The 22,796-nt window shown below is 42.6% G+C and overlaps 2 protein-coding genes across 3 annotated transcripts; both read left to right on the plus strand.

Annotated features, from left to right (window-relative positions):
• Positions 1–397: 397 nt before the first annotated feature.
• Positions 398–11,426, plus strand: nobox (NOBOX oogenesis homeobox). Its single transcript, XM_085791814.1, has 9 exons — positions 398–547; positions 2,311–3,047; positions 5,338–5,500; positions 5,618–5,724; positions 5,914–6,065; positions 6,146–6,282; positions 7,176–7,437; positions 8,548–8,864; positions 10,543–11,426. The coding sequence occupies exons 1-9, from the start codon at positions 514–516 to the stop codon at positions 10,998–11,000; spliced, it is 2,367 nt and encodes a 788-aa protein (XP_085647940.1). The 5' UTR covers positions 398–513; the 3' UTR covers positions 11,001–11,426.
• A 4,359-nt stretch (positions 11,427–15,785) lies between these two features.
• On the plus strand, positions 15,786–21,769 carry matn1 (matrilin 1). Of its 2 annotated transcripts, XM_085791800.1 has the most exons (10): positions 15,787–16,563; positions 17,851–18,035; positions 18,122–18,286; positions 18,377–18,599; positions 19,513–19,635; positions 19,761–19,933; positions 20,568–20,799; positions 20,923–21,075; positions 21,169–21,249; positions 21,378–21,769. In XM_085791800.1, exons 1-10 carry the CDS (start codon positions 16,476–16,478, stop codon positions 21,425–21,427), a joined length of 1,473 nt encoding a protein of 490 aa, XP_085647926.1. In that variant the 5' UTR covers positions 15,787–16,475; the 3' UTR covers positions 21,428–21,769. The 2 variants fall into 2 exon arrangements, with proteins under 2 accessions (XP_085647927.1, XP_085647926.1); XM_085791801.1 differs by lacking the exon at positions 19,513–19,635 and having other exon boundaries at positions 15,786–16,563.
• The last annotated feature ends 1,027 nt before the right edge of the window (positions 21,770–22,796 follow it).

A 22,796-nucleotide genomic window follows, 5' to 3' on the forward strand; every position in this document is an offset into this window, starting at 1 on the left:
ACAGAAGCACATATTTATAGTCATTCTTATTCCATATCTTTTTATAGGCCTCACTTTGTCTAGGGGGATTGGGGTCATGAATAAAGTAAATTAAGTTTCATTACAGTTTTGTTTGCACATTCACTTTCATTTCCTGCTTGTAAATGTTAATTTGTGGACATAAATTAGGCTATGGTCAAACAGTAACAGATAGCCGATGTTAATCAGTGAAATCACAAGGTCAGTCATTACATCACCGTCTAACAATCATCCAAACTAATGAAACATTGAGCTACAAATACCGTTTGTATTTATCTCTGCTGATTGTCTCAGGTTTGGATTGGGGCCGTTCCGGTCGCTGATTGGCTGCTTCATTTTCACGCGATAATTTTCCGTCACACCGTTGGGGGAGGTAATCAATCAATCAACCTCGTTAGCCTCCGGTCCACGAGCAATTCGCTTCGTGACCCTGCGTCGCTTAATTGATTATTAGGACACGATTATTGGTTTTTGAAGCCGGCGTGAGTGCCTAATATGGATGAAGAGTGTGACATGGTTGAAGACTTCGGTAAGGCCATTTAACTACTTTATCGTCTATTGGCAATTGACTCCTTCACCAAAGACAAACGAGTCAACGACTTCTTTTTTTTTTTATCGTTTTAGCTTTGAAAGACTTTAAAAAGTTTCCAGGTGTGTTTAAAGCTCGTGTGTTTCCTGTGAGGCGCAGCTCCCCGGTGCTGCTCGGCTCCACCGAGACAAATTAAGAATTTAAACTCGGTTATTAACATTCACGACCCGGTGTTTGTAGACGGGGACAGGTTAGCCGGGTTAGCGGCGCCTAGCTGCCCTCAGTTAATTAATGGTCAGGTGGGGTGGCACGAGGCGCTGCACAGCTGGGACACTAATTAAGTCACTGCAGGCTGCAGCTCCTCGTGAGGATGACGTTTATCAGGTCTCAGCCAACCTGCAGGTCACCACATGACTCATGAAGCATGGAAGGAAGAGCTCCTCTTAACATGATCAAGTTATTTCCCAACAATATAGGCAGTTTTTACAGTCTAAGAATCAATATTTATTTATGCACTCCAGGGGTTTTAACTGCAAAAATCTAATAGAATAAAATATATGTTACCTGAAGAGATCAAGGAGTGTGAAAACAGTTGCAAAAGAAGCCATGATTTGAGATATTCAGAGGCTGTGTATACCACGAAGCCTCTAAAAATGTTTTAATTATTTAGGTTTGTCACTTTTTATTTATTCAAGTAACTGATGCATTATAGTTTCAGTACTTTTTTAGCTACATTTAGCCATAACATGGTCTGAATGCACGTTCACAGTAGAAATGAACAGTTTGCTGACAAAAAAAACAAAACAAAAAACAAATTTATTTTTACTCTATTTTGATAAACATGTAGGTTCTATAGTTCATAATTCAATGCATTTGAAAAAAATATCTGAACCAATTGAGCATTTTGCTGTTTTTCCATGATAGTATTTGTAAAGTGAGATTTTTTAAAAACCAAACCAAAATATCATTTAATTAACTGAGAAAATAACCAGCAGGCAAATGGATAGTAGTGAACAAGGTGTTCAAGTGCAGCCCAAAACACTCTCCACACTTATATTATCACGATATTTTGTTGTATCGATATACAGACAACCTTTTATTTTACACATTGCAAATCTGAATTGAAGTTTTTAGTACTATATTACCAGAGTTGGTTGGTCTGCCTGAGAATCCCATTTGGCAACAATAAAATTGATTTAAGTGCGATTAACAGACAAGAGAGCTTCACGTTATTAGATGAAACGGACAAGACAATGTTTTCCTCTTAGCATTAAATGACAATGTATTAAAATGTATTATTGCATTACTCAGGATAGGGCAAAATGTTTAAAATCGCAAGAATATCATATCATAAGTACCATGATATCATAATGTGGAGCCTGTGCCTATGACAGAGGCTAACATTTTGTTTAGTAGTCGCCAAAATCAAGAATACTGTGAATCAAACTACTGTTGTCAGCCTATGACTGTCTCTGTTTGTTTAGGGGTTTTAAAATAGTTGCATGTGATTCTTCTCAGTCGCTGAAACCTGCAAATTCCATCAATTACTTTATTTAGTCCATGTGAAAAATCTGGCTGTGGCGACCTGGCACAAGTTACAGAACCATGTAGGTCTCTCCAGGTCTGGTCGTCATGTAAAGTTGGGGTTTTGGAGACAAAGCACACTTTTTCTACAAATGATGATATATTAGTTTTGTGTAGGAGGTTTAGGCTGCACAGAACCTGCAGAAAAGTAAACAGCCTCTGATTTCACTGTGTTGCAGACTGTCCTAGCCTTCTGTGTGAGGAACTGGAGGACCTGGAAACAAAGAATGATCAAGAGAGGAGGAGGAGGAGAAAAGGAGAGGAAGAAGTGATTAATCATAGGGAGGATGAAGAGGAAGCTCCGGAGACACAGTGTGGAGAGAAAAAGGGGGAGGCGGAGAAAGAAAAGAAATTTTCCGAAAGAGAACTAATGACGATTGAGGGAGGAGAGGAGGAGCAGGTGAAGACAGATAGTAGGCTGGAGGTGGAGGAGGCAGAGGAGGTGCAGATGGAAGACATGGAGATTGAAAATAACAAGGGACTGATTTCTGGTCAACAAAATAAAGAAACAAAAGGTTTAGAGGAGAAAGATGAGCAGAAAAAGAGTAGGAAGAGGCGAGCCAAGAAGCAAAGTGAAAGAGTGAGAAACAGAAGAGGAGTGAAAGATGTCAGTGAGAGGTTTGAGGAGGAAAAGAAGAGTCAGACACAGGAGGCGTCTGTGCTGAGCTCAGAGGAGAGCTCGGCTCTGTCGGAGCCTCCCTTTGGACTCATGAACAGCTGCGACTTGTCCGACCCCATCTACCTGGGTTGCGGGGGGCCGGGGCCGTACTGTCCGACTGTTCCCATTCCCCTGCTGTACTCTGCACCGCCCCCAGTCCAGACTCAGCCTGCACCGCCTCAGCTCCACGGGACAAAAAGACCCCGCAGCCCCCTCCTGCCCCACAGCCTCCCCCAGCAGGGCCCACAGCCGCTTGAGGTGAGAGCAGAGTAGGACAGATGAGTTAGCTTTGCATTTTTATAACATGGTTGGACTTGCGATGGGCAGTTTATAAAAAAGACAAAAACAACAACATTAAAATTGGTGCAGTAGAAGTAATAGAACTTATTATCCACACTCTTGTCCCTTGTTAAAGGGATAGTTCAACATTTTGGCATTTAATTGTCGGTGCGAGCTAGTTTTAGAACGGCGGAGCAGCTACGGAGACTCATGAAATTTCTTGGTTTCCCTCATCAAACTCATGAAATACATAATCCAACAACTCCAAACGCTCTCGTGGACAAGTTGTGACCTGCACATTCACCACGCTATGAGATAATAACGGAACGTTATGAGATGGAGTTGTTTTTGAGGTAAATTCATGCAAAACCGCTGATGCGCATTCTTGTTGGAGGCAATTTTTCATCAAGCAGTCTCTGCATTTGCCTCGAAAACAACTCTGTCTCATAACGTTCTGTTATGATCTCCTAGCGTGGTGAATGTGCAGGTCACAACTTGTCCATGAGAGCATTTGGAGTTGTTGGATTGTGTATTTGATGAGTTTGATGAGGGAAACCAAGAAATCCAATTAGCCTCCGTAGCATAGCTCTGAGCAGCTCACGGCTCTGCTCCGCCGTTCTAAAAATAGCTTGCACCGACAATTAAAGGTAACAAACCTACTGCTATGACTATAGGGATTATGGCAATGGTCCAATTTGCCGAAATGTTGAACTATCCCTTTAAAACCTGGTGGCTAAATAACCAGCAATACAATGTGACACCCTATTATCCCCGACCCTTTACAAAGTTTAGCATCTTTATTTTTATTGACACTGACAGTTGTAGAAATTCAAATATATTTTTGTAGAAGTGCTTTTTATTTTTATTAGTCCCCTTTTACATGGTGAGATTTTAGGTGTCAAGGTGAGACAGTACAATGAAGTTCTTTGGGTTCAGATAATGTTTGCAGCGAGGGCGTGAAATGTGACACCTTTGTATGTTCTAGTAAAGATCCAGCTCCAAGTCTTCAAACAAAACTAATAGGTTGTGAGGAATCACAGTCAACAACCTTTTTAGGAGATAGATGTTAAATCTGTGCTGCCATGTGAGTGCAAGTGGGGAAAACTGATTACATTTTATCATCATTTGTCAGTATGGCACACAGTTACCCACACCATGAAATTTGTCAGAAATCTATATTTGTAGGAAAGGTTTGTTTACCACCCAGAGTCTTAAGTAATCACAGATGAAGTCATGGGTTTAGCAATAGCAAGAAATTTCAATTCCCCTGATTTCAGGCCTCAGGAACTCTTTTTACAAATTAAAAGTAAGAAAGAAAGCAAACTGAATCTTATAATCATAAAACGACTTCTTTTGCTTGCATCTTTGCCTGTGAAACCATCTTGTTAAAGATTAATGGTGGAGAAATGCTGATCATCTGGCAGGAAAGTAATCATACGCTTTTAAAATACTCATTTGATTGTTTAATCCTAGTTTACAGAAAAGTGAGGGACTGCTGTGTCTTGTCTTAATTGCGCTACATGAAATATCTTTGCACTAAATGAAAAGACAGAACCTTGGGCACTGTGAAATTGCAGTGGGCATTTGTCTATATTGTCTGATGTTCAATAGACCAAACAATTACAAATATTATTGTGGGTAAATTAAAAAAAGATATTTATAACCTGCAGCCTTATGAATGTGAAGATTGACTTGACTATAAGAAAATATCACCGAACCCTTTCTTGGCATGATAATGAGTAGATGATTGGTGAATTATTGATTTTGGGTGAAGTATCCCTTTAAAACACATTACATCAAGTTCAAGTTCACTTTTATTTATATAGCACAGTTAAAAAGACTTGTGATGGTCGTCCAAAGTGCTTTACAGGGCAGAGACAAAAACAAAAGAAAACATGCATACCATCACACATTCTCACACACAAATGCATGCAGCACATGTACATATACGAACATATGGGCATACATACACATACGTGCACGGCTACAGTAGTCATAAACAACAGTGCAAGATTATGTTAAGATTACACAGATATTTGAACAAAACTAGCCAGGATTAGAAGTCCCTGTGGATCCGAAGGCCAAGGAGAAAAGATGTGTTTTTAAAGCGCACTTAAATCTCTCCATGGATCCCGCATGTCTAACATGGCAGGCTGTTCCATAGTCTGGGAGCAGCCACAGAGATCAGACATCAGACAAATATGGTTCAACTGGTTGAATATGGCTGAGGTGCTGAGTGCAGAGGTAATGCTTACCTGTTTCATGGCAGATGGAGATAACCCAGGTCTACTCCACCCGACGCTCCATTCGCTACAGCACCCGGGGCCGGGGCCGGGCCGTCAGCTTCCCTCTGCTGCCAGGGCTAGAGGCCGTGGACGGCTGCCTGCTGCCCCCTGCACCCAAGAAGAAAAGCCGGACACTCTACAGTACTGGTAACCAAACCGCCTGTTTATCCAGGGGTGTTCAAATTTGACTATGCAAATACTTGACGTGCAATGTGTGTGCTTGTGTGTGTGTGTGTGTGTGTGTGTGTGTGTGTGTGTTTGCAGATCAGTTAGAGCATTTAGAGGCCTTGTTCCAGGAGGACCACTATCCTGATGCAGAGAAAAGGAAAGTCATTGCAGCTTCAGTTGGTGTCACACCACAGAGAATTATGGTTAGACAGCCATCCCTCTCTCTTTTGATCCTCTTGTATCACTCCTTTCCATTGATGAATTGACAATCTACTCTGTCCCTGCTGAGCTTCTGTTCAGAGCGTCTATTTATCTCTTTGTCACCTTCCATTTTCCCTCCCGGTCGCTCTTACTTCATCTGTATAATCTGCTCTTTTGTTTCTGTGTCCCAGGTCTGGTTTCAGAACCGCAGGGCTAAATGGAGGAAGGTGGAGCGGTCCATCACAGCGAAGGCTGAGCACAGACAGAGTAGAGCTGGATGCAGCAGCAGCAGCCCCCCACATCACCAAATCAACCCCACCCTGCCCACGCTGGCATCGAACAGGTCAGAAAACACTCTTTATTTCTCTACGTTCTGATAATTGAATGTGTGATTTAAGGTTAGTTTTATTTTCTCTTTTTCAGTGAGGGCGCTCCCTCTTTTCCTGGTCAGTTTGCTGCCAAGCTTCCCCAGCTTGCCCCAGTGGCGCCTGCTTACCCCACGCTATCCACCCATACCCCAAACTCCTACAATAACCTGTTGGCCAACCTCAACAGCCCAGGTAAAGACATTCATAGACATTAAGACATACAACTCATAAAGCATAAGGTTATTGTGCTTTGTAATTACTAAAACTCAAAAGAAGTTTGGTCTCTAAAGAGAATATGCTATAATGCTAAATCACAATACCTCTGTTAATTTTGTGTGTTTGTTATGTCTCACTCATAGCTGGGGGCTTAGTAATCTTTGTTCAGGAGGATTTTTTAATACTTTCTAATGGCCCAGAACCCTGTTGCTTTATTGTTGTGTATAAAGTCTGATGTTGTGTTACTCCCTTCAATGAATCCACTGTGTTGGCACAGCAAGAACAACGCAGCAGAGAACTACAGCAAAAAAAAAGAAAAAAGAATTGAAAATAGGAAAAGAAACAAGCCGTTGGTAGTTGCTCCATTTTGCTAAAATGTGACATCCAGCAAACTGCTACACTTTTATTGTTTACCTGACAATCAAGTAGGAATAATTTCACAGGGTTGTAAAATGCCGTCTCGCTGCGTGACAGTACAGTAGCACTTATTTTGGTCTGAATTGCTGCTAAGGATCTGTGCTGCCTCAGAGTCATAACTAAGGGCACCAAAGCCCCTCAAATATTCATCATCTGTTTTGCGCAATTAAGCTCAAGTAGCTGCAAATTTGATTTCACTGCATCAATAATGAAATTATTGGCTTTCTAACTACATAACTTACAGTTTAGAGCAGGACCAATCATCAATCTTTCCCTCTCATAAAATGAGCTGTATTTTGATGCCACAGAAACTCATCAGTTGGCTTGAGCTTGGTTTCAGCTCATTGCTCATTGGATCTTCAAGCTGGATGTTGAAATAGTAAAAGTCTCTAGAAACCAAACTACAGTATTTCTGGAATCTACATTTTTAATCTGTTTATTTTGTCTCCAAGGTCAGTCCAGAGTGAGAGATGGGAGCCAGCACCAGCTTTTATCTCAGGGTGGGCTGACAGAGTACCACCCCCGTCCCATGCACAGCCCTCCCCCGCTGCGGCGAGCCAGCCTCCCCATTTTCACAACGACATACAACCCGTCCAAACCCACTCCCCCTCTCCTCAACACCCCGGCTCACACTCCGCCTCTGTTTCTGGAGGCTCTGGAGGGCGGCTCCACCTTGGCCCACCGTGACACCCAGTCTCTGCAGACTGACACCAGGTCAGTTGAGCTCCGCTCACAGTGACTGTGACATGAATACAAGGCAATGATTTGAACAGGGACAGCGGGTACAAAAGCTGACAGGAGGACAGACTGCAGACAGGGCTGGGATCCTGTGAAATACTGCTATAATGATGGCTCACACAGCGCCTGTGGTAGTGGGGTGTCAGTTTCATCTGGCACTCTGAAATATTTCAAAATTCATGCTGAGAGTGAGCTCAGTTAGAAATTGCTTTGCACAAAATTATATTTGTTTGTTTGACTACAATTATGTATCACAGCACTAGAAAATCTCACGATTCAAGTCAACAATAAAGCAAACTATGAATTTCTCTGCCTTTGACAAGACAGGTTGCCCAAAGATGATATACTTTTATTGAAACTACAAACTTGTACCAAAATATATTAATCTCCACTATATTTGTGTAGCTGCATGTTGAGATATGTGAGGAAATAAGTTTTTTGCTCTGCTAGAATGGCTTGCGTCATCACCAGGTCAGACTTTATATCAGTGTTATCCTCTGTGACCAAATACATGAAAAACTACTTACTTCCCCATCAGTCTCACTAAGACTGAAGTGGTAATTTAGTACTCGTTGAACATCAGCAAGCTAGAGCTGTCAAAGTGAGCATGTTTGCATGCAGATGTTAACATTTAGCCCAAAGCACCATGGTGCGTAATTATAACCTCACAGAGTGATAGCATGACTATCGAGTCCTGGTCTTGTTGTAATTTGCATGAACTGACACTTTAAGAGGGTGCTCTGATGACAGCTGGTGATTTACAAAATAATTATTGTATAAATCATAACTTCCAAATCAATTTATGCACTCTCTTTTGGATGATATTATATCAAGACATTGAGTCATTTTGACAGTCCATTCACTACTTTGCCAGGAGTGCAGTATTCAGCCATCAACAAAAACCCACTTGGTATCGCTGTGCCTCGTTTCTGAACAAAGCGACAAAAAGACAGATGCACTGACCATGTGAGTCAAACTGTCTGGCAGGTTTGGTTTAGGGAGTTTATGGCCATTGTTATTATTTCTGTGTGACACTGTTTTTCCGATTTAGTGTGTTTCTGACTGAACTCCTGTTTTTGTCTCCAGTTCTCTGTTTGACTTCGGGGAGAAGCTCGACTACCTGATTTCCAATCAGCAGAACAACAGTCTCTCCTACCAGCTCCAGACCTCCTACGCCGCCAGCCAGCCCCAGCACCAACCTCAAGCAACTCTAGCCCGCATGGCCTACCTCACCCCCTCCCCCTACCTCACCCCCAACCCTCCAGATTCAAACCCGACCTCCTACCTGACCTTCGGCCCTGGAGGAAACTCCACTGGGGTGGTGACCTACTCCACTGGAGGCCACGCCTACTTCCAGTCACAGAGTGCTGGACAGATAATGCTGCACTCCACTGGTCATCATGGTGAGTCGCAATGATTTGGTTTGTTCATGTAACCATAAAATACACCAGTCGACTTAACATGTAGAAGTGAGTGGTTCCAAATTTGGAGAAAGGCTTAAAAAACATTAAACAGCCTAGTCAAACATCAGTGCAGGATACATTTCTACACATGCAATGGTTATTTAAAGATGCTGATAAATAAAATCTAGTAAATATTCAAATGAATTGTATAATTTTATTGACAACCTATTTCCTTACTCCACAAATAAACCTGTAAAGGTACCTGTTAAAATCCTGCTTCCTTCTGTCAACATGACTCATGTTTAAAAAAGGAGCATCTGTCTACATTATTTACATGAGCTGTTAGAAATGATTGCGCAGTCTCTGGTGTTAAAGTCTCTACATTCAGTCATAGCTGTGAATGAGTTTCACAGCTATAAATTTCCATTTCAATATTTTATCCGATAATTGTGATGATACTAAGCATGAGAGTCACCCACGCAGTTCAACTGTGTTATTATTTCACCTTAGACACCTGCAGCTGGATCAAGAAAGATGAGGTGATTTGGATTTTATGAGAAAAGGTCAAAGTGCAAGGTCACAGCGACCTCACAGTCACGTAAATGCAATATGTCAGGATACTCCAAAGAGAATTTCAATTCATGTAGAACAAAAAATGAAATACACTCAAGGATGAACTGATTATCATTTGGTGATCAGAGGTCAAAGGTCATGGTCACTAGGACGCCACAAAACACGCTTTCAGTCATAACTGACAAAATCACAAGTTGATTATGACACAAAAACACAAAACTGTCCTCTAATAGGAAAAAATAATGAAGTGATAACATTCAAAGGGTCAGAGGTCAACTTCACTGTGACATAATGTTCTGCAAAAACACTTGTGGATGTTATTCAACACTATAACTCAGAAAGGGGAGATTATAACAGTTTTTCCTGTAGCTTGACCGTATGGCGGAGGCATACAACCACGACTCAGGTGGTGATTCTAATATACTCATGATTCAGCTCAGGGAGTTTCATAACATCCACGGCTGGAATTGACATGGCTGCCAGCAATGTTGTCTAATCAGAAAACAAGCACAATTTTCTCATCTGGAATAACTCTCACTTTGCAGTCAGTTAACGAGCAAGACCCACACCATCAATTTAGAGTCAAATATAGCTGATTGTTTGCTTTGATGTTTTTGCTTTGAAGACAGTTGAGCTAACCCGTCAGTATGATGAGAGAGAGAGGAGTGACATGGCTCAAGAGGTCCCTGGCTAAAATACGATGTAGAAATTCTCCATATGTTGTGTGTCTTAGCTACGTGGGCACCAAGACACTCCAATGAAACCGTTAACTGAATATGAATAGTTTGAGTAAAGATCGGCAGGAGAGGAAGGTGGGCCTGGATTGTGTCCGTTGGGTGTTGAAAGCTTTGGGGAAGAGCTGTCACAGCTCTGGGGCTCCACTGATGTCCAGGGTGCAAATGAGAGATGAAAGAAAAAGGAGGAGACGTGGTGAGGCACAGACAGAAAAAGAAACAGGTCTGCAGAGCAAGTAAGCATTTTTAGATGTATAAAAGGAAGTGTTTAAGAGGCGGTCCTGCTCCAGAGCCTTCTGAGAAGATAAATTATCTCTAATAAAAGCTCAGTTGTCACATTTCTGTCTGGATATGTGTGTGTTTCCTGTCAGGTGGGTTCACGGCGTACCAGTCCTACCCATGGGGGAACATGTACAGCCAGCCAGCCATGCACCAGCACGCTCAGTGTCCTCCGACTTACTCTGCCAGCTTAGGGACTGCTCGAGACCACCAGCCGCCCTCCTCCACCACCACGCTGCCTCCCCCCTCGTTCTACCCCCGAGGGGATCTCTCACATGCGAGCTCCCAGTGCTCATCCCACACCCAGACGCACACCACCACCACCACCACCAACAGCAGCACCGCCTCCCTCCCACCTGTGTCCACCCTACGGCCCTCGCACCTCAGGGCCGAGAGCACGCCAGCCAAGGTTGCCTCCCTGTTGCCCTCTCAGGTGAGCCCTGCCTCACCAGAAAGCCCTCCAGTGCCCCCTTGTGTCAAGATCGAGTATGACAGCCCACGAGAGATTCACAGTCATTTCCACTGTGACTTCTCCCCCATACAATTTTGACTGTATATTTGTGGGTGTTTTGAGAGTGTGTGTTTAAAGTATACTATGTGCAAGTGTGTCGTGTATATTTGAGTGTTTCTATAGTCTCTGTTTGCATAATCATTAGGATACTCTCAATGTTAATATTTATCTCAGCAGGCCTGGTCGGGCTGCATTTAGCTGGGCTGCAATAAATGTTAATTATTTATTTATTACTGTATTTAATTTTTCTTGCCATGATGACAATTTAGGATTCACAACCATTTTTTGCTCCTTGAACTGTTTTGATTTCATTTGGGTTGTGGACCGGAGGGAGGGTAGTTTAGGTGGTGGCGGGGTAACGTAATTGTTCTCTATACTCACTCAGAATATGTATGCCCATTCACAAATGAATGTTTTGATTGAAGTGTAATCACCTCCAAACACCCAAATAAACACTGATACCAACTTACAGAATGACAGTGAGTCAAGTCAGAGAGAAACAAGACTGCACACTTTAATAGCCCCGCTATTTAACATCATAGAATATAATCATTTGATAAATCGGTTAAATACTATAACGCTGTATTCAGATATTAGTGTTTTTATACACTGCATTTGTCAACAACAGTAATACTATATGGGTATCGGTCAGTGGAAGATTGCATATACACAATTAATGATTAATATTACAATAAAAGACAAGTGTAATAATGTAAAACATGGTTTTTATTTAAAAGGGGGCTCAAAGTAAAGTGTTGCTCAGAATCATAACTGTATTTGGTTTGTATTTAAATTAGGTTACTTATGAATAAACAAAAATACAGATAGATATCTCAACATCACTGAAGTCAAGCTGAGTGATTCAAAGCTGGTGATGAGAGGCGAGTTATTTACGCTTATGATTGACTTTAGTTAATAATTAGTAGCCTACATTGTTGTCAATATGAGCATAACAGGGATTAATGAGGGAAAATGCAACAAACAGACTGGCCTAAGTTCAGGATAATTACCACACAATTGGATCAGTTGTCCCAGAGGAAATTATAGTATTAACTATAATAACCTCCCAAGATATATAATCAAAATTCAGCTGTATCATATGGTTTATTCGTTGCTCCTTCTGTGCTGCAGAGCCCAGTAACTGTCCACAGCCCATGTGTTGGGGAAACCTTTGCTTGGCTTGAGCTGTTCTGCTTGTGCGTCTAATTTCAGATGAGTCTTTAGGCCACAAGAGGGCAGTTCTTCTTTGCGAGACAAAACCGCTCACTACGATGTGTTTAACAGCTTATTGTTTCTCAGGGGTAACTCTGTGGTGGTGGTGGTGGGGGGATCTGTGACAGCCTCTAATCCGATGAAGGAGAAGAATGACAGTTGTTTCTGGGGGAGAGGCATCTCAGACGATCACTGACGCAGCCTAAATCCTTAATCTGTGTTGCCATCTGCCGAGCTCACACATTTACTGCACTTTCCGCTCAGTTTATTCTTAGTATGCAAGTCACTTGCAGGGGATAGTGGAAGCCAAATCCCTGTATGAAACTCTGCCTCTGAAAGAGCTGAAGGCATTTTCCTGAGACGAGAGGAGACATTCGGGACCAATATGTCATTTTTGCTCTCGGTAGTCAAAGTAAAACAAAAAAAGTTGCTTGTTTTAACTCTGGTTAATATTCCTTGTTCATAGTCCATGCTGTATATAAAAAGTAAAGTTTGAAGTGGAGCTTGGATGACGTGGGAGTGAGAGAAGGAAATGTTTGATGAGAGCGAGGAGGAGGTGGCAGGGACCAGGGGAGCAGCTAGAGGAGGAGGGAGACGGAGGAGGGAGGCAGTGTGTTGGTCTGGGAACAAGGGAGGAGAGCTGAGATGAGCTGTTGCTATGGGAGGAGGAGAGGATGATGGGTGGGCTCTGCCAACAGGCGTGGGAGGGAGAAGAAGATGGGGATGAAGGAGGAGTGTGTTTGTAGCACAGGAGGTTCTGGGATGAACAGAACTGTTGGTTATGTAACTGCTGTATTTGGGTTTTTAATGAACGTCTCTCTTCCTGCTCACTGGCTACTGAGCTGTTACTGTTGGCAGGAGGTGTGCAGCATAAACACACACACACACACACACACACACACACTGACACACATACAAATACACACATAAAAACTTAATTTGCAGTGCAGAAATTTCTCAAACTCTCTTGCATAAAGAAACACACACACGCTGCATTCATTTCAGGAATGAGAGCACTATTCAAACTTAGCACAGTCAGGTTTTTCCCCAGGATTTTAGTTTTATATATATATATTTATATATATATGAAGGTTGTGTATATGTCTGTAAGTGTTGTGCACGTGTGTCAGGTTTCCTTGACTCCGTGTGCCTCTGAGCTTACATGTGTTTCTGAGGAGGGGTTCATGCAGGTTTAAGTTTGTAATTAATTTTTCCAGGACTTCCCTGCAGTGTACAGAGAGTGCTCAGAGCACAGCTGGAGAGCACGAGTGTGAGCGTGTATGTGTGTGTCTGTAAGCGTGTGCGTGTATGTGCATACATGTTCATATGTGACAGTGTTTAAGTACTGGTATGGGATGCTTCATTGCACCCCGATCCCGCCGTGTCAATATTTACTCAGTATTCTGAGATTTGAAGAAAGGGAACTTGTTTCAATATTTATGGATGTGGTCAAACACAAAATCCTTGCAGTCTTTCCAAACTCTGTGACAGTATGCACGCACACACACGCGGACTGAAGAAAAGCTTGGATTCAGTCAAGTAATGGGGTTTATTGATATAACTGATTTGAAGTAATAATGTTGGTTGTGAGACAAAACTGAAAACACGGTTTGGAGATTCTCCAGTCGTCTGGTTCACTGGTTCAAATATCATTAGAGTGTTGATTTTTAGTTTGTTTTGAGAAGATAAGACAAATAGACTTGTGTTGGGTTTGGAAGTTAAAGGAACTGGAAGGAGAGTGGCTGGGGAGAACAACAACTTATTTGGTAAAATAAATAGGTTTGCCTATTCAAATGTTGTTTAAACAGTGGCTTCCATAAAATATCTCAACTAACCACTTTGATACTAAATACATTCTCTAAAAGTGGCATTGTTTGAATGTGGTCTTGTGTGTATATATATAAAAAAAAGCCCATTGGCATGCAGTGTGGTAGAGATGGAGGTATTTGTTTTAAACGTGTTTCCATTTACTCTATGGGTCTGGCAGTGTTATTGTGATGAATATTCTCTAAATTGAGAAGCCTAGAGTGGTTTGGCTGTTGGCAGTGAGAGAGGATTTACAGGAACATCTCCTTTTTCAGTCGGAAAACAAATGTACCTTGTTTTAGATTATATTAGATTTCTGTTTTGCTACCAGAAGCTGAATGGACAGGGAGAAAAGGGAGAAAAGGGAAAACAGAGTAACATCGATATGTCAGCTTTTGGGGTTTTGAAAACTGATTTTTATCAGAAATTGTTAATTCATTCTCTGCCCTTTGACCAATCAATTCATTGACCATTCTTTCAAGAGACATATCAAATGCTAACAGGTTGAAATGTCTTAAATGTGTGGATTTGCTGTTATGTTTGACATTACTGAGAGTTGAATATCTTCGTATTTTTTGGATTGTTGGTTAGAAAAGGTGAGCTGTCTGTGAAAGTACAGGTTTATTTAAACTGACTCTCTAAGGTGGTATCGGTGCGTCACGTGTCGTCTAACATGTTATGTCACAGATGTTTTAATTGGCATCAGAGGATCGTTCAAGTATCGTTTTTTTTATCAACACAGACACATCTGAGGCCTTTTTCTCAACAGTCCTCTGTTACTGTGAAACTCTAATCACATGTAAACACAAGATGATAAATGAGTGAATTTCATGGCGCTGTGAAACACTTCACAAATACTGATGGATGCAGGTAACTCTCATCCAGCTACCTGCTTGTGTTTGTGTTTGTCCTGCATGCCAAGCAGACCGGGTTACATAACCTGTGTGTGTTTGCATATGTACTGTTTGTTTGTGCATTTGCATAAATATGTGTATATATGTGTGTGTTGTGTCTTCTCTCTTATAAGCCAAATAGGCAATTCCCACAGATGGCACACTGTCCAGGAACAACATCTGAAAATCTTTCATCCCCAGCCCATCGCCACCATCAGACACGCACGCACACACATACACAAATTCAAAGTTGATTTTTGCAGCTTGTTCAGTTCAGTAGAAAATCTGTCTGGCTAGTTACTGTACAACACGAGCCCCTACTCCTCTTCCCCTCCCAGACTAAACCCTCAATTGCGGCTTGTTCAGGGTGTATGTGTGGATGGAGGTGTGTGTGGAGGAGGAGGAGGAAGGGAGGGTGTAAAAGGAATGCAGGGTTGGGTCGGGCGGAGTGGGATGTCGGAGGGAAAAGAGGGGTCTCTGTTTAGTGTGTATGTGGACTCTATAGAAAGATTAAAGATGTGTATGTGAGCTTATTGATGAAGGTTTGTTTTCCTACTGTGTTTACTCCACTGGGGCCCACTGCCGACCTGACAGTGGAGAGGAGAGGAATGAAGAAACAGGCGGGAAGAGGAGTGTTGGAAGTTGAATGTGAAGGAGGGAATCAGTTTATTTTTTGATCTGGTTGCAATCAGGGCGTCTATTACTTATCTAGCTGTTTTTGTTGACCAGTTTGTGCGATCTGGTCTGTGGTGGCCTGTGGTGATGAAGTCAAATCTGGACCTGTACAAAAAAAACTGTAAAAAACTGCAAAGCTGGGACGATGGGAGAAAACAACCAAACAAGCTGCAGGAAAACACAAAATGTTACGTATAATTCAGAACCACTGAACTGAACTGAGCTGAACTTACAAAAACCAAGAATTGGCACTAGAAGTTATACCGAGATGCATGCTTATGCAGAAATGCACACACATGCCAACGTGCGGGGCAGCAGGGAACACTGTAGGCTGTGTATGCTTCACTTCCGCACCATAAATGTGTGTTTGCTATACGAGGGAACACGGGGAGAAAAGAGGAATTCATGTTGGTGTTTATTTGAGCTTTGGCCAAATCCAACCTGGGGCGGCTTCATTGGCGGCTACTCTCCGCCAAACCCCAGCCGCTCCTGTACCCCCAGCCAGTCACACACATACTGTACACACCCCGGCTCTCAAGCGCACACACAACACAAATTTTGTTACATTCACACACACACACACATGCATACCTGTCCATCCTAGCTGTATCAAGGTGTGTTTGTCTTTCCCTGCCCACCGTTTTAGGTCCTCCCAGAGCAGGTATTTCCCTTTCTTACCCACAGACACACACACATACACACATACACAAGAGCTGTGGAGAGGGGGGGGGGGGGGCGTCTGTGGGCCGAGTGTGTGAAGCACTTGCATTGATAACCTGCAGCTCAGAGTCACTCAGTCTCACTTTGTGGCTGTCCCCCTCGCCTGGAACTCCCTTCCTTCGCCGCTCTGTCTCCTTTCTGGCTTCTCACTCCAGGACCGTTCGCTCGGACCCCCACGTTTACTCGTCACCCCTCTGTCGCTGTCACCATGATGCCCACCCCGCCGCTGTTCCTGCTGCTGCTCGGCTTAATAGGAGCTCATGCCACCGTGGACCTCCGCACCGCCGCCGCCATGGGTAAGAGTGATGACCTTTAACCCCTAAAGTTGATCATTTTACACTGTTTTCTACCAGATGTGAACTCAAGCTCAGTGTAGATCAGTTTCATGACGACTAATCTCAACAGAGATTAAATTAATTCCTCTAAATGTTGATCTGTGGGGGGAGTGAAGGACCCAACTTTTATTCCATGTCTGTGTTAAATTCTTTTGAACATATGATGTGTATCAACAAGTCGCACTGTGTGAAAGAAACCCCCAGAGGGGACGAAATTGAGGGAGTGAAAAAATTTTAATTTTTAGTTTTGATCCCGTTTTATGTGATTTTTTGAAGTAAGTAATAAATGCAACTCTTAGTGTTTTTCAGATATTCATTGATCAGAAGTCTTTGATCCAGAGTGTTTAGTTGCTGGAAGTAGTGTAATTGCACAATTTGGATGATTTCGTTGAGTATTTCTCAGGATGAAGCGTGGCAATTAGTGCTGTGCGCTGATGTCTGTGTGTGTGTGTGTGTGTGTGTATGTGCGTGTGTGCACCCACGTGAGACAGAGCGTCAGAAGGTGGTAGGCGGAAAACCTGGAGGGAGGGAGAGAGGTGAAGGGTGAGAAGGGAGATCAGTGATGTTTAACAGACACTGGAAGTTGTGGGGAGCAAATTAGTTTGTCAAAGCCACAAATACCTGAACTCACAGTGAAAAAATCAGACTCTGTGACCATCAGGCTCAGAAAAATCATTCTCCATCACACACATTATCTGTCAGGTGTTTCCAGTTGAACCGAGTAAGGTATTACTCAAAAAGCTCCACTTTATCTCAGCTACTGTTAAAATTTTAACCAAACCTGATGTTCATCCTCAGTGGATTGAAATTTCACAGTTTTCAAATTATAATGATTTATTCGTATTTTCACTTATTATGCACAGGAGGCTTTTAAAAATGTTTTCAAAAGTGTTGGCCTCGTATTTCATCTCTCCTCTATCCTTATATTTTTGGTCAAGCTTTCCTCCATCTCTCCCTCCACCTTTCCCTCTCTCCACCCGTGTTGCCTCCATGCATCCTGTTTTTCTGTTTCCACCTACCTTCTCTCATATACATCTCTCTGGCCTCCATCACCGCCGCCCTCCCCTTTTCCTCTCCCTACCTACTTTTTCTCCAGGCTCCTCCCCCTCTCCCCTTTTCCATCCACTTTCAATAACTGTTTCTTTATCACCAATTGCATAACTGGGATGTTTTACATCAACTTATCCAATCATGAACTTATTAGAATAAGATTACATAATAATCACATTTCTCTGTCTCCATGTGCAGCGGCAGGTTTGTGCAAAACCCGTCCAACAGACCTCGTCTTCATCATTGACAGCAGTCGAAGTGTTCGTCCCTCTGAGTTTGAACAAGTCAAGGTCTTCCTGGCCAAGGTCATTGAGGGTCTGGATGTTGGACCCAACGCCACCCGTGTGGGAGTTGTCAACTACGCCAGCCGTGTGAAGAATGAGGTAGGGGTGTGGTTTATGTCTTGATGTATTGACATGTTTTTGGGAAGTCATGGATCCCATCTGACCTTGGTGTCGTGCAACTGCAGGTGTCTCTTAAGACTCATCGCACTAAAGCTGGACTCGTTAAAGCTGTGACCAAGATCGAGCCCCTGTCCACTGGGACGATGACTGGTCTGGCCATCCAGTTCTCCCTGAATGTGGCCTTCAGCGAGGCCGAGGGTGCTCGTGTCAAATCCCCTGATATCAGCAAGGTCAGTTGCACATGTCACACTCAGGCTCTCACCACTTTTCACACTTCTGTTTGTCACACTGTATCTAGCTTTGCTCCTTTTGCATCACAGGTTGCCATTATTGTGACAGACGGCCGTCCCCAGGATAATGTGAAGGAGATCGCTCAGCGTGCACGTGACGCCGGCATTGAGATCTTTGCCATCGGTGTGGGACGCGTGGACAAGAGCACTCTGAGGCAGATGGCCAGCGAGCCTCTGGACGACCACGTGGACTACGTGGAGAGCTACAGCGTCATCGAAAAGCTCACCAAGAAGTTCCAGGAGGCCTTCTGTGGTAAGTGGGGAGGAGATGGAAGGGGAAGGCAGAGGATGTGGGGAAGATATTCGGGAATATGGTTAGAGGCAGAAAAGAGGGATCAGTCCTTTGTGAAAGAAATAGTCAGTGATGGCTGAGAAGAAATTCTGTCAGGGTTGGACGACCATTATCTATGCCTTCATCCCCATGGAGAGAGCTCTCTGCTGGCCTCCCTATACCGAGGGTAAGGTGTCAGGACTGTCATCTTTTCATTCCAATTTATTGTTCCCTCCCTTTTGTCCTCTCTACTTCCCTAACAAGACTAGAGTTTATTCATTCAGCCATGCAAACTCATTAAATATTCCCATTGCACGAGGGCATTAGGGCAGGAACAACCTTTTGGAATGAAATTCCCTCCTGTTCCTCAGTCAACTCTCACATAACCGAGAGGCGAGACTGATCTATCTGTAATTACCGATCCATTAGTGACAATCATTAAACCTCTAATTAGTGATGCCCTTCGGCGCTCGCTGTCTGCGGCAGTTTTGACTGCTGCCTGCCACACGCTTTGTGGCAGCCAGTCTTTACTGCAGACATACCGTCCAAGGGCAGAGCCGCATGATCGCAGTGTTGGATTGTTATTGGACGAGCCTGAGCATCACATTTAGAAACCCACAAACAGATGTTGTTTATTGAAGGCTACTCCAATCTTTTCCACCTGTTTGTTTTAAGGATCCACTGGATTGATGCACCGTGCATGCAACAACGTGTTGAGGTTAACTGCAGGTCACAGTGGATCATTAAAAATGAATGCTAGATTTTCAAACTGACATAGTTTCATTCTCTCCTCCTAACCCCAACCCCCCACCCAACCTCCTCTTTGTGTGTGTGTATGTGCCTCTACATATTTACTGTGTGTACGTGTGTGTTCTGCATGCACACACACACACAGTGTCGGACCTGTGTGCCACTGGGGATCATGACTGTGAGCAGGTATGCATCAGCAGCCCCGGATCATACAAGTGTGCCTGCAAAGATGGCTTTACCCTCATGGACGATGGTCGCAGCTGCAGTGGTGAGTGAGTGTGTGTGTGTGTGTAACGACTGTATTTGTCCACGCTAGATCATAGAGCGACCACACTAACATGCTCTGTTGCTTGTGTATGTGCGTGTTTGTGTGTGTATGTGTGCTATCGGCAGCTTGCAGCAATTCAGCGACAGATGTTGTGTTCCTGATCGATGGCTCTAAGAGCGTTCGCCCTGAGAACTTTGAGCTGGTCAAGAAATTTATCAACCAGATCATCGACAAACTGGATGTTTCTGAAAGCAACGCTCACGTTGGACTGGTGCAGTACTCCAGCTCAGTCAGACAGGTACGTGTCCGTCCTTAGTTTACAGGATCAACAAATTATTATTATTATTATTATTATTTTTTTCCTTTTTATTGGTGATAAAGTGATAGACAAGGTGACGTGAGGGACAAAAAAACGTTATAAGCACATATAACCACATAGACAAACATACGAACAATTGACATAAGTACAGACAACAACAGGAAAAGACATGCCACGTTGATACATAAATGTAGTGTTAGGTGTATGTGTGTGTATGTGTGTGTGCGTGTGTGTGCCTGGATGAGAGGTTAATGGAGTGCTATTACTTATATACAATATGGTATATAATATGATAATAGTGACAGTAATAATGATAAAGAAAAGAAAAGAAACGAATAATGATATTAGGGATAATGAATAGATAATAAGAGAAAGGAGCAATACATGTATATAATAATGAAATAAGACTTTGAAAATAAAGGGACAAAAAAAATAAATAAATAAATAAATAAATAAAAAAACAAAAAAACAAAAAAAAGAAAGAAAGAAAAGAGAAAAAAAAAAAAAAAATATATATATATATATATATTATAATTTGTAAAAAAAAAAAGGATCAACAAATTAAACGACGTCCCTCCCTCCCTGATCAGCGAACTGTTCTCATCTCCCACAGGAGTTTCCCCTGGGCCGCTACAACAACAAAAAAGACCTGAAGGATGCTGTCAAGAAGATGGCCTACATGGAGAGGGGAACCATGACAGGTCAGGCCCTCCGCTATCTGTTAGACAACAGCTTCGGCCCAGGTCAGGGTTCCCGGCCTGGAGTTTCCAAGGTGGGCATCGTCTTCACTGATGGACGCAGCCAAGACTACATCGGAGACGCCGCCAGGAAGGCCAAGGAAAACGGTAGGAGTGAGAGCGAAGATCCTGGCGTATTACATAAATGAATAAGTGAACTAATACAATACTTATATAAGACGGCCAGATAAGGGAACTATGTGTGTGTTTATGTGTATGTGTGGGGGGCAGGATTCAAGATGTATGCTGTTGGAGTGGGCAACGCAGTGGAGGATGAACTGAGAGAGATTGCCTCTGAGCCAACTGGAGAGCACTACTTCTACACCGCTGACTTCAAGGCTATGACCCAGATCGCCAAGAAGCTGCAAATTAACATCTGCCAAGGTCAGAGGTCGCCATTAAGTACAAACATGAATAAATACTTCTATAATTACTTGTTATATCACTGACCCGATCTTGTGCTTTCTGATCCCACAGAGGAGGATCCTTGTGAATGTGACTCCCTCGTTAAGTTCCAGAAGAAAGTAGAAAGCGCCCTACAGGCACTAACAAAAAAATATATCCTTTTGAAATGATTTGACGATGTGATGTGAGGAGGGGGGCGGGTTTAATACTGCTGTTAAATGTATATGTTTGCTGCGTTGATTGTTTGATTGTCATCGTCGGTCTCCTTGACAAAATCTTACTAGAGAGTATGTCGAAGAGGATCGCCCTGCTGGAGAACAAAATCGTCTGAGGACTCCCATCCCACTGTCCCCTATCCATCTGCACACACACTCACTCACATACACACACACACACAAAACAATTTTTACTTCCTGTAAAGTACTGAAGAGGAACCTGTGTGCGTGTGCGTGAACCCTGACCTCTGCTTATACCCTGAGCTCTACCAAACCACCTCTGCCTCCTCCTTTCTCTGCCTTACCCCTTTAACCCTAGGGCCTCCTGGGACACGAAGCGCCGGTTGCCATGGAGACCACACCTTTTTGTGTGCGTTTGTGCTCCGAAGGTCATCCTCCATAGCCAGCCTGTGTGTTTGTTAATAAAACTCTTCCCTCATAGGGAAATGGTGACAGTACACTGAAGGGTTTTTTCTTAGTTGCTGCCAAAATGTTTAACCCTCTAAAACCCCAAAGAGTCTGTGTCTCGTCATGTCAAATGGAGCAGCACATCACCCTCACTTGTTTGTCTGTTTATATGTCACTGTCATCTTTCCTCCTCTCTCCCTCATATCTGAAGGCTTTACCTTTCTTCTCTTACCTCCACATAAAGATATCTAATATTATATATGATATATATACATATATATATATATATACAGGTAAATTAATATAAAATATGTCTGATAACAAGGGTACACCATTGATGTTTTTTATTTTCCTAAATAAAGGTGATTCAGGAAGTAAATATTATAAAATTGTGAAACTATTGTATGCCAAATTAACATTATAGATGCATACACACACAGACTCAGAAATCTACACAATTGCACATTGTCAACTCAGCTTGAAGGAGTATAAAATACAGAATATCTCCTCGGTTTGTGGGTGGGCTTCAAGTATCAGGGGCTGGATTTGTTTGGTAAAACATCTAAAAAAGTATACTTTACAGTTCTAAAATTCCTCTCAAATTGTAATGATTGGGGCAAAGTCAAAGTTGGATCCACGGGCTATTGTGGATCTTTGGAGCTCTCTCTCATGGAAATGAGTGCAGCCAAGATGTAATGCTGAAATGAACAGTAAGCATTTATTAATTAATGGTCATTTGGAAGTAATTAATTTAATTTAATATGTTTCAAATAATTAACAAATGGAGACAAATGCTAAACGTGCTGCTTTCTGCTTTTCTGGATGATGATCTTGGTTTGAGACATAGCCTCAGGCTCAGTCAACAGTGTTGGCATTTCACATACAGTATTACATTATTCATTGATCATTAAATAAAAAAAGAAACACCTGGCACCAGTTATGAAAACTAATGATTTTAGAGATGGTTGATATAGAATATTGCAGACACACAGATATACACAGCAGTTAACAATTTTCTCCATTCTTAGTATAAACCATGGTAACACAGGCTACAATGAGAGTTTACAAGGAGAAACT

Source organism: Trachurus japonicus, chromosome 11, assembly GCF_045865225.1.
Source record: "Trachurus japonicus isolate A0001 chromosome 11, Traja_1.0".
NCBI lineage: Eukaryota > Metazoa > Chordata > Actinopteri > Carangiformes > Carangidae > Trachurus > Trachurus japonicus.